The sequence below is a fragment of the Miniopterus schreibersii genome (assembly GCF_964146895.1).
Source record: "Miniopterus schreibersii genome assembly, chromosome: 6".
Taxonomy (NCBI): Eukaryota; Metazoa; Chordata; class Mammalia; order Chiroptera; family Miniopteridae; genus Miniopterus; species Miniopterus schreibersii.
The window spans coordinates 23,298,020-23,310,107 of NC_138107.1; the positions used below are offsets into that span (position 1 = coordinate 23,298,020).

General features: G+C 37.1%; 1 protein-coding gene across 1 annotated transcript in view; it reads right to left on the reverse strand.

The window, feature by feature from the left end:
* COL21A1 (collagen type XXI alpha 1 chain) overlaps positions 1-12,088 on the reverse strand; it is a 164,471-nt gene that overhangs the window by 13,941 nt on the left and 138,442 nt on the right. The window contains exons 17-20 of the mRNA XM_081141626.1: positions 7,097-7,141; positions 5,070-5,123; positions 3,981-4,034; positions 970-1,023 (exon numbers count right to left, since the gene is read on the reverse strand). Coding sequence (XP_080997752.1) covers positions 970-1,023; positions 3,981-4,034; positions 5,070-5,123; positions 7,097-7,141 — 207 coding nt within the window. The remainder of the gene's footprint in view (positions 1-969; positions 1,024-3,980; positions 4,035-5,069; positions 5,124-7,096; positions 7,142-12,088) is intronic.

Here is a 12,088-nt window from a genome sequence, read left to right on the forward strand (position 1 = left end):
GCTCGGCTGGTGGCCGCAGCTGCTGCGTCTGCTGGAACCTGGCTCCGCTGGCCTGTCCCAGCGCGAGTGTCACCGCGGGCGGCTGGGACCAGCTGACCCTTTTTATCCCCGAGGCAGCGGAGCGCAGGCCCAGGCCCGGGCCCGCGGCATGGCCCGCCCGCAGTACCAGCGCCTGCCGCTGTGTGGCGCTGCCGCCGCCGTGGCTCCGACCCCTGAGGCCTCCCATTATGAACTGGGCCACGTTTTTAAAACCTTAAATAAGGAGGATCTCAGAAAGCATATAGCGATGTATCAAGAGCTTTTGGGTAAACACCGTAAAAGATGGAACATAATCCTGAATGCTTCATGGGTTTTTTTGTTTTGTTTTGTGTTTAACCACAGTCCAAAACTCTATCGCATTAGCTAAAGACTATTCTCTTTTGTAGAAACTAAGTGTTGTTCTCTTTGCTCACTGTGCCCACTCCTGAGCTGCTCAATATTACACTTTTAGATTTTTAAAAGCTAAAGAGAATTGGAAACCTCATGAAATAAACATAAACCATTTGTTTTGAAGGAAACTGGTAAAGGGAGCCGTGAGTCCCCACTCTGAAAATAAAGTCCCATCCATCAGCAAACAAAGGAACAGCACCACTTATGGGAGCCACACACTCTTGTTCCCAGCCACGTGAGAGTGATATTCTCCAGACCAGAGAGAATGTTCATATTATCACACAACTTTTACCATTTCCAGAAAAATCAAGTCAAAGCATATTTCATGTCTTTATTACCCAAACTATGAGAAAGTATCCAAAAAAATGAAATGAAATTGGCTCATGTTGTTCATTTCTTTTCATTGACTTTAATTTTGAGACAAAGGTAATTCTAATTTCAGATATGTTTCTTAAGGGATATAAATGTTAACTCCATCAAATAAAGAGGGGAACTTATAATTCTTTGAAAATATTTCCAAATGCAACAAATCACAGTTACCTTGAGCCCAGAAGCCCCAGGCATCCCTTGAAGTCCAGGTTCACCTTTATTTCCCTGTCAATGCATCAAAACCATTTGAATTTTTTTAAAAAAGAGTCATAATTTATCGGATATAGACACAGAAATATATTTTTAAAAATTTTTATATTTTCAACTTACCAATTGTTTGAAACCTGGACTCTATATTTAAGCCTACTTATAAAGGAAAACTCTTTTATGCAGGGAAGTGAGTCCGCACATTGATAAAGCTCTCTAAAAATATGTGTTAAGTGGTTTTACTGGCTTTTTATACTGGCAGGTCCAAGTATAAGGGGAGGGATTCAAATCTTTAGGGATCAGAGCTAATTAGCTAGGCCTCCACACTGCACAGAATGAAGCCACACATTTTAACAGAACCCTCTGGGTTGAGAATCTTTACATTTGCCCTGTTCTACTTTCTCACTATGGCTCACCTTCACAATGCACCTGAAGGAAAGAAACTTAGCTTCAAATGTACAGTGGCTTTTTTGAAGAAATATGAAAATGTTTAATTTGTGCTCTTTTCAAGATTCCAGCACAGTCCTAATAGAAACTTGGAGAGCAAGACCGAGTTGACAGCAAAGAATGTAACACAGGACAAGGAGATTGGATATGAAAGAGAGAACATGCCTGCTCCTAATAAGGAGAGATTGTCAGAGGTAGTTCTGGTTTTCAAATATACGTTGATACCTGAAATTACAAACCAGTCAATGTCTGTCAAAAGCCCTAATTAAACAGGTCCATGTGACCCCTAGAAGGGGCAGGCAATGATCGGCCAGAGACAAGCTGGGTTCACCCATAAGGGAACCAACTTCATTTTCAGCTTTGAAAAGTTTTCTAGGCTGCTCATGTTGAGAAACATGTGAACCTAACATATGGATTTAATCGAAGCATTTAGCACATACCAGCATTGTTGAACCATAGAACAATGCCTTAATGTTTCTAATTTTACAAATGATTAAGCTGGAAATCACAGAGGTGAAAAGTCTTGCCAAAAGTTACATAGCTTGATTACATTAATATATCTTAATACCAGTTAAGTAATGTCTTTCAACAGCTACTTTAAAAAGTGGTATTATAACCTAAATTAGAAGTATTCTAAAGATCTACCACAGAGTTTCATCCCTGCCCTTTTAATACAGCTTTTTGTCCCATTCTTGCACTTCTACCAATGACACTGGAGGCATAGTCCACAAACATATACTTGAAAAATTGGCAGAGATAAGCTAATATAGAGGTCAGTCAACTATGGCCTGCCCGTGGGTTAAACCTAGCCCAAGGTGTGTTTTTGTAAATGAAGTTTTAGGGGAACACAGGCACATCCCACACTGTTTGTATTTGGCCATGGCTGTTTTTGAATTAAAATAGCAGAGTTGAGTAGTTGCAACAAAGACTACATGGCCCTGGAAGACTAAAGTACTATCTTGCCCTTTGCAGAAAAGGGTTCCAAAACTTGAGCTAATTAATACACTGCACGAAAAGTTAAAATGTTTCATTGAAAAGATTACATTAATAGGTATAATTTTAACATTCTGAGTCTATTTTTAACAAAATTATTGCACAAGTATAAGATGAGGGAAATCAGACTTTTATAGGAATTCATGTAAAAATAACAAACTGTGATGTTGGAAGCAGCCACTTGCCTCCCCAGCCAAATCAGCCAAATCTACAAATGCCACAGATACATTGTTCTAAAATATTTTATGAAAAAATCCAGCAGATATAATCAACCTCCAGCTCAGTGTGAGCCAGCAATGTGAAGTGGCCAATTTTAAAAAGCTGACGAATGGGGGACATCTATAATACTGTCAACAATAAAAAATAAAAATAAAAAAGCTGATGAAATCTTAGGCTGTACTCTCAAAATTTAGAGCATCCAGAACACCATGGGAGAGTCTATTGCATCCCAAATACTTAAGGGGTTTGCAACTACTCTATATCTTCTTTTTAAAAACGACCTTGAGAAATTATGGAGAACCTCTTCTTGGCAAGACCAGTCACTCAAAAGTTTCACACCAACTGCTGCTAGGACTCACAAAACTCCAAGAATCCACATGGGTCCACCGCTGGTAAAAGGGCATCTACTTTTCCCTAATCACTTGGCTGCCCTGACGTTTTATCCTATCTCTTCTTTAATGCTTCAGAAACTGAAAGTAGATTAGGTCATCTACTCATTTAGTTTGCCAGGGCCTATTCTCCTGAAACAATGTCTAGTTAAAGGTCAAATGCCTTCAAAACAGCGATTCTATCACTTCCTTTTGGAAGGTTGTCTTATATTCATTAAATTTTTGAGAACAGTTTCCTGAGTCTAGCCAGAACACACTTAGTTCCATCCTCTAAAAAAAAAAAATTAACAAAAACAACAAAAATAGTTCTTTTAGCACAGGATTCTATACACCTAGAAAATGGTCATACTATGGTATTGAAAGAATTTCAGTTCTACCATGAGAATCCCTAACCGGACATCCTAAATATATTTGTCAAGCTTGCCTTGCTTTGTTAAATTCTGAGAGTAAAGATAATAAGCTCCCTTTCCCATAGTCCTTAGGGAAGAAATGCCTGATGAAACTCAATACAAGGCATTTCACAAATAAATATTTCATATACATCCTACTAAATAAAAATACCAAAAACAGGCCTGGGAAACTGGTGCAAGTGCTAGTGCTCAGTCATGACCACTAATGCTCTAGGTGAGTGGGTTTGGCACTGAACTTCCTAGAACTCTGCACGTTCCTCAGTGCCCTCGGGGTACCCATCGGGAGGAGGGAGCTGAGGAGTGAGGGGCTCTAGGCCCTTTCCAGTTTAAACCATACCTGCTCTACTTTAGTCTGTCCTATATGCACAGTTCTTGCCTAAGATTTTATTTTAACAAGTAATTGTTCACAGAATTAAAACCACATTAAAAATAAAATCAATATAGTCCAAACATTTCCTGAAGTACATAAATGATCATTTTGCACAAAGTTCTCAAGCTTGTGAATTCCTATATTTACCTTAGATCCTGGAGTTCCAGGCTGACCTGGTGAGCCATCGCTTCCCATCAAACCCTACATTTTAAAGTGGGAATTTAAGAGAAATGTAGGGAAAAACATTTAAAAATACTAAATTCATTTCCAAGTTACACATTCTCATATCAATTGATTCACTAAAATATAATACAATATTTGGGAAATTTCCTCACACACATCTAAATAAAGGGTACAAGGTAAATAAGCAACCGACCGATGCAAGGTAGCATGAAGGCTAGCAGAGCCCTTATAATTTATTTTTTCAAAAAACATACAACAGCACAAATTACAGAAAGGCTAGTAAAAGACAGATGTAAAGGAAAGTTTATTTTATTCTATACTCTTTCTTCCTTTTGTCATGAGGGCTAAGAATTAGGTTTCTTCATAGACGTTACCTTGATCAACATTACTTACAATTTCTATTTTCTTGAACAATATTTTGAAAGAGTTAAAATCTAATAAATTCTTTGACTATAATAACCTCTCTTCAAGTTACAAAATGGCCCTTTTTTTTTACTAATCATATAATTCATAATAAGACAATGATAACTACTCTAGCACAAGGACCTGACTCAGTTCTTGTTTTACTTTAAATGCTCTCATATACATTAAAAACACCTGCTTTCTCTTAAACATGGCAAAGGAAACATGATGTGCAAAATAAAAATTCAATTAATATCATCAGAAAATATAATCACAATATTGCCATATTGAAAATACCATGTCATCACTATGATGCTTTGCTGTCAATTTAGGATGTTATTTCAATTATAAAATGTAAAACATACTAGTTAATAGCATAGTATGTAAAATATTAGAAATTTGTTTTCTGGTTTATCTATACCAAGGTCTCTGATCTTTATTTGGGTGGTCAACTTTTTGAGAACCTGAAGAAATCTAGGCTCTTCTAGAAAAATGGACATAAACATTATCTTTTTTATACAAATGGATGGAATTTGTAGACCTCAAATATCTCATTGCTGGATCCCATTCCATTTTGTGAACTCCAGAATAAGAACTCCTGGTACATAGTAACAATATTTCAAACACCTGATAATAATGACATTAACATACAGGTATCCCCGGAGCTCCTTTTTTTCCTAATGGTCCTGGAGGCCCAATTTCTCCCTAAAAATCAAGTACAGATCAAATTTAAAATTGGAAATTATCAATTCATTTCCAGAAATTTCCTACGAAAGCACTATAGAATGAAAATTCAATACCAATCAGCCCGGAGTGTCTGTCTTCCCTTCCTCTACTGTAAGAAAGGAGCAAGTCAAGGCTGAAAGCGCAGGAATTGAACACCTTAAAACTTGGGCCTGGCGTTTGTGAAATTACTAAGTCAAACATTTTCATTAGGAAATCAGGTGTGACACTTGCCATTCTTTCAAAGGAAGACCTCCCAATTCACAAATAGTTGGTAAGGTGAGACAATGGGGGGTGGGGGGGCGATAGGGAATCAAGAGAAAATTGTTTTATTTATCAGGGTTTAAGAGCTATGATCTTGAAAATAAACTAATAAAAAAAATAGGTACAGAATAGCATTAGATTTCAACTTCTGGGACTGTGGCACACTAGGTGCTCCAAGGGATTCTCTGAATCCAGAACAACAACAAAAACCAGAAAGAGCATCCTCTGTGAGAGTGTTGGTCTTATAAGAAGTAGAGGAGATCTTCAAAGATCCCTCATTTTAATAAAGAATACTCTGGACTGAGGCTATGATTCTGAGGATTTGGAACTGTCCAGGAACCTTTGCAGAGGCCGAGACGCAGGAGTGAGAGGGTGGAGCTGTCTGGGAGCGTGTGTCAGCTCGGGAAAGGCCTGCTGGCTGGGCCGTGGACAGAGGCCGGGCTTGCACAGGGGCCGGGACGGTGCCCGTGAGGCCAGCAGGAGGCAGCTCTCCCCTCCCCTGAGGCTGGCAGGGCTCCCTCCGACTAAGATGATCAATGAGCTCACAATCAACAAGAAAGAGAGGAGGCCGCGAGCCACAGACGGACACTCAGCAGGAATATCAACCAACTGCAGACACTGGAATTGTCAGAAGAAGAATTTAAACTGCATGTGAAATCTTAAATTAAAAAATAAAATCAGAAAGACTATTAGGGCTGAAAACAGAACAAGAAACTATTAAGCATAAAAAGATGTTGTTAAAAATTAGAACTAGAAATAAATCTAAGAGTGTTCAAAAATTTTTTTTAAATCAATTGATGGTTTAAACAGATTAGATACAGGAAAGTAAAAATAAGTGCACTGGAAAATATACCCCCCAAATTTGACCAGAATGTAAGGCAGAATAAAGAATATGAAAATAAAAAGCTATTTAGAGATGAAGGGAACAAAAAAAAAAGGAATAAAATATATCTCACTAGAAGTCCAGAAAGAAGCAAGAGAAAATGAAGTTGTAGTAATGACTGATGTTTTCCAGAGTTAAGAGAAATAATTCCACAGAGCCAGGAAGCAAACTGAACACCCACCAGGACAAGTAAAGAGAGATCTACATCTAGAAGCACCACAGTGAGTTTCAAGAACACTGAAATCAAATAGAATACCCTAAAAGGATCCCAAAGAAAGGGCCAGACCACTTACAGAACAATGGCCATGAGAAATCAAAGCAGATTTTTCATAGTTAACAACAGAAGCCAGGAGACCACACAAGAAAGTGCTAAGAGAAAATAATCGTCAATCTTGAGTTGTATGCTCTACAAAATTATGTCTCGAATGCAAAAGTAAAGATATTTGTAATTAAATTAAAAAGTTTACTACCACGATATCTGCATATAAAGGAACTTCTAAAGATATAGTTTAGGAAGTAGTAAAATTACCCCAAAAGAGGTAAGGAGGGTCTTAGAGCACAAGACAGAAAAGTAACCTAGTAAGATAGAAAGCATGTATGTAAATCCAAAATATTATTGTCTGAATAAAACAACAATAAAAACCAATTTGTAAAGTCAAAATAATGCTTCTGATATTATATTATATTTGAACAATTAACTCTTGCCATGAATGTAGTAACAAAGTATTCTGGGTGAAGGCACATCACCACTTTGCCCTTTTAATAAGCAGGTCCAGGCCCAAATCTTTCAACTTTTGTTAATACGCACCTTTTGTCCCATTAATCCTTGGCTTCCAGGAAATCCTGGGATTCCCTAGAAGGAAATAAAGTATATTTTTAATTAAAATATTTGTTGACTGTAACATTAGAGGATAGGTCATAATTGGATTTTTAACTTCTTAAATAATGCAGAATTTCAAATATTATCATTTACGATATAACACTGCCACTTATAATGGTCCAATTTGGAAAGTAGGAAATTTATGAGTCAATATTATATGAACATCTATGGATATTTAAAGTTTTAAATAAAAGCTTTCAAAAAGAGAAGTTATGAGGATGTTAACCTTGGTTCTTCTTTCAGACCAACATAAGTGATAAAATAAGGACATTTCATTGAAATGCACTCCTGTGTTACTGATCAAGAATGCAAATAAAAACTGTCAAATCAGACAGTCCAGATTCAGCACAATACTTCCAAAGTCCCTCACAGTATCATAACTGACTAAAACTGATGAAACTAAATGATTTCCTCCAAACTGAGCCTGGAAACACCCAGGAGCCCAACTCCATGTGTAAAATATGGTAATCTTTCTCCTAATGAGTCCCTTGCTGATAAAATCATAAAGAAGATGCAGACCACAGTTTGTGGACAGACAGAAAAACAGAGAGATTTTCACATGGCTCAACCCAAATGTACAAGCTCTCTAGCAAGATTCAGAGGAAATTAATATTAACTTTATAAATTTGAGAATAACCTCAGTACATTTATTAATGAGAAAGCAATTCTAGTCGGTCATTCAATGCATTTACCAAAATGGTCATTTATCACCCAAACAAACAGTGATGGTGCTAATCATGGTGATCAATTTTCATTTCTTATTTTTTCTTAGCTCCTTTCTTGATGACACTTCAGATGAAATAATTGGTGTGCGTGTGTGTGTGTGTGTGTGTGTGTGTGTTTTCACAACCTGGCAGGAAAGGGAATGGGAAAGACAAGGAAATTGGGCCCCGTCAGAGTTTCTTTGGAAGCCCTCTGCATCATCGGGGATGTCAAAGAATAAGCAGTGCTCTTGTCAGTAAATCAGTGCAAGTGGTAGAGTAGCCACTATCAGGGAGATCAAACATCTTCGATTGCAGGGAGAGCCTGCCATTATTTTGCCTTTCACATATTGACTTTATTAATACAATACTGCTCAATGTGTTAGCCACAATTATAGTGCAAGACAGGAGGACATAGTTCTGGTTTTAAAATCTACTTGAATCATAAATTACAATTCAATTTTATTCTGTTCGGCTCAATTCAACTTGCCAGGGCTCTATGCCTTTTGCAGACAGCAAAAGATGGATGTAAGCAATGACTGTCAACAGGAGCTTGCAGTCTAGTTGAAAGCACAGCCTTTATAAGCATACTAACTAGATAATAATATAAAACAACATTACATTTTAATGTAATTATAAAACATGAAGGCAGGACAGCCTATAAACACTCTAAAACCTAAAGCAAAAGTGCGTTTTGAGCATAAATAGAATAACACAAACTTTATCTTTATAGACAGAAAATGTATATTCTCAAAGCAATCAAGATGAATATTGTTCAGAATAAAGGCCCCATTTCAATAGAAATCTCCTGTAATCAAATCCCACTCAAATACACACACACAAATTATCGGTTTAGATCAAGTTCCGAATTTAAATAAAATCTCCTTATAAAATCTTATCAAGGTGGCCACACACTGTTCTATGCTGATACAGCTGTGTCAATGCAGTGCCCCTTGGCCCCAAGAACCCTCACGGGGTCATGCAATTGCCCTGAGACAGTCAGACCTGAAAAGCTGAAGTTTCTGCTTTACATACTCCTTTATTATTAAGGGTTTCATCACTATTCAAGTCTCTGTGCCCTTCCTAATCTATGATATTAGTAGGAGACAGTTATAGATATCCTGACGATTCCTGTTTCTAAGCCAATCCTGGAGTCAGCAAGGCTACATTTTCACTCGGGGGGACAAATGGAGTTATGGCCAGGCATCCTTGAGCAACAACCTGGCTTTCGTCTCCCAGAAATCCCTGAGAAACCCCCATTCCCTCCCTGGATCTGACTTGACACCCTTCTATCTGAGTAATTCTAAGACTGAGCTTGGTCTATATTAGGACATAGCCACAAATCTTATCTTATTTCAATATATCATATATTGATTTTGGGGAGAGGAATTCTAGATTAGGAAAAAAAATGTTCTTTTTCAACTATTGTCTCTCTTCTAAAATTAGCAAACATTAAAATACATTTCATAGATGTGAAAAGAAGTCATATCTTCTATGACCACTTCTACCAAGAATTATTAAACGCATATTTTATAAACAATCAAAAAATAAATAAAACTACATAATATCAAAAACAAAATGTAAAACTAATTTATAAAAGCAATTCTCAGCCAAACTAATATAATACCATGAGTGTGCATGGAATAAAAGACTGTTCAGAGATTGGTTAAATAGAAGAACTGAAATCATTCAGAGCACATTAGTTAAGAAAATTCCCCTAGATAATATTTTCCTGGGCTCCCAATACATTTATTGAAATAGACTAAACTTGCCAATTTTACATTAGCAGAAATATCATTCAAAACTATTTGAAAGTTACCAGTTTGTTGATCCAAAAGTATTTAGTAACAATTACTTCATAGAGCATATGTTTTTCCAAGCTAACTCTTTTATATTTCACTTTCAGCCTGTGTGGTTTGGGGTTCAGGCAACTGTGAAATGTATAAGTAAAGACAGAAACAAGTCTTTTATTTGATAAGAGTAAAGGGACATATGTCTCGTACTTTTGTGATTTCAGTTTGGGTTTGAGGAAGAGCAGAGAGTCAACTAGAAACTCCTGCATAATGTTGTGGTGAAAAATGTTGGTACAAAAAGAAATGTTCTAGAAGCTTCTCTGTAACCATTAAACCACTGCTGTGTAACAAACAAGTTATTAAAAATAGACATACGGAATTTAGAATAAAGTTTTTGGTCCCTATATCCCAGAGACTACTTTATAATGAAGAAAATGTGTCCATGGTACATTACTTAGAAAAGATGAAATATCACTTTATACTTTCCCACATACAATGAATACATTTGTCTTACCCCTGAAATTAGAACATCTTTAATCAAATCTGTTTTTAAGTAATATAATATTTTCAATGTACTAAAAACAGATCTAACCCATTAATGGTACTTTTAAATCAAAATTTTCCACTTTTCTATGTAGGGATGGAGATACTTAATATTACATAGCTTTCAAAATATTAGAAGCATATTATGTTTCCTTTCCTTATATAAAGAAGTTATTAATTTATTCCCAAAGATTCAATGAAAGGAGAACTCATGTTGAAAGTATCATTCTCGCCCTGGCTGGTGTGGCCCAGTGGTTAGAGCACCGGCCTGCCCACCAAAGGGTCTCGGGTTCAATTCCCATCGAGGGAATGTACCTGGGCTGCAGGTTCTATCCCCGGCCCGCGGGCAGCCTGGGGAAGGCAACGAATCAATGTGTCTCTCACATTGATGTTTCTCTCTCTCTCTCCCCATCTCTCCCTCCCACTCTCTCTCAAAACAAAATCAATGGAAAAAATATCCTCGGGGAAGGATTAAAAGAGAAAAACAAAGTATTATTCTCATTCGCTATAAAGATTGCAATGATTATTAATAAAGAACATAGAAGTAGTATGAAAAAGTTAAAAGTTTAGACCCTGGAGTCAAGCCAGTCCATTCTGAAGGGGCTAATTGGCTCCAGGCAAGTTATTTAAACTGTGTACCACTCAGCACCACTGTTTCAGACGTGGGGAAAATAGCAGAACCTAGTTCATTGAGTTGTTACATTGTATCAATGAACCTCGCAAGTGCTGAGCTCAGTGCTGGCACAGCCATTGCATTTTCATGACTGTCTTTCCACAGCTCCTCCCTGACCTTTGAAAGTTACAAAATAAATGAGTCACCTATCTCCAGTATCTCAAAACTTGCCCTTTTTCTCCATTTCGAGGAACTCTGTTCTTGTCTTTCCGCCTGTCCTTTTCCTACACTCATTTCCAAGTGTCCGTGGTTTCCAAGAGGACGCTGACAACCGAAGGCTCCCCACCAGGGGGCGCCAAGACGCTGGCACTGCCCTCATTCACCACCTCGCCTTTTCATGTTGAGCAGGCTGATTACAGAAAAAGACTACCATCACTTCTGCTTTTGAAACATTTTAAATATATTTCATCACTTTTTTCCCCAGAAAAATATGACCAAAAGTTTCAAATATGTTTGCAGGTGGACTCCACATTTTTCAATCCTTTTTTTTTTTTTTTTTTATTTCCACAGATATATCATTATGATGGAGAAAAGATTACTCTGTAGCAGGGTAACTCTAAAGAGCAGTAAGTCACAGTCATAGCTGCCACACCTTAAAGAAACCAAGATACAAGTACTTGCAATGAACCCTTAATAAGGAAATTAGTAGTTTTACCATCCTCTTTAATACTTCAATACAGTTTTACTACTCCCTTTGATCTTTAAGGGGAGAAACAGTAATCTAAGTAACATTGGATGGATTCATTCTCTCTAGCGTACAAACCAGGACCCCCATGAGATTGGATCCAAATTACCCAAATAATTTCAATAGGAAATTCTTCGGTAAATATTTTTGGGCTCCTCATACTTGTATATAACAGAAAATGTAACCGATTTGAATACATTTCTCACCCTAGCCTAAAGGCACTTAAACATTTTATAAAAAGCCAAGAAGATTGTATTCTACATGATTTGCAAATGGATTATTTTTCTGGACAAGATTTAAAAAGGCAAATATTTGTGAAATTAAAATCACATGCCAGAAAACCCAGAGGAGGTGGAGAGGGACAGAAATAAGAAACCTGGGATAGTCTGCACTGCCACATCATGGGAAGTCATAGAACCACCCTGATCCCCCAAATCCAGAAAAATAACCTATCCCTGGACATCAGCAAGTGAAATCATGCATGTGAAACACATTAGTGAATTAAAAGGAACATATACACATCTG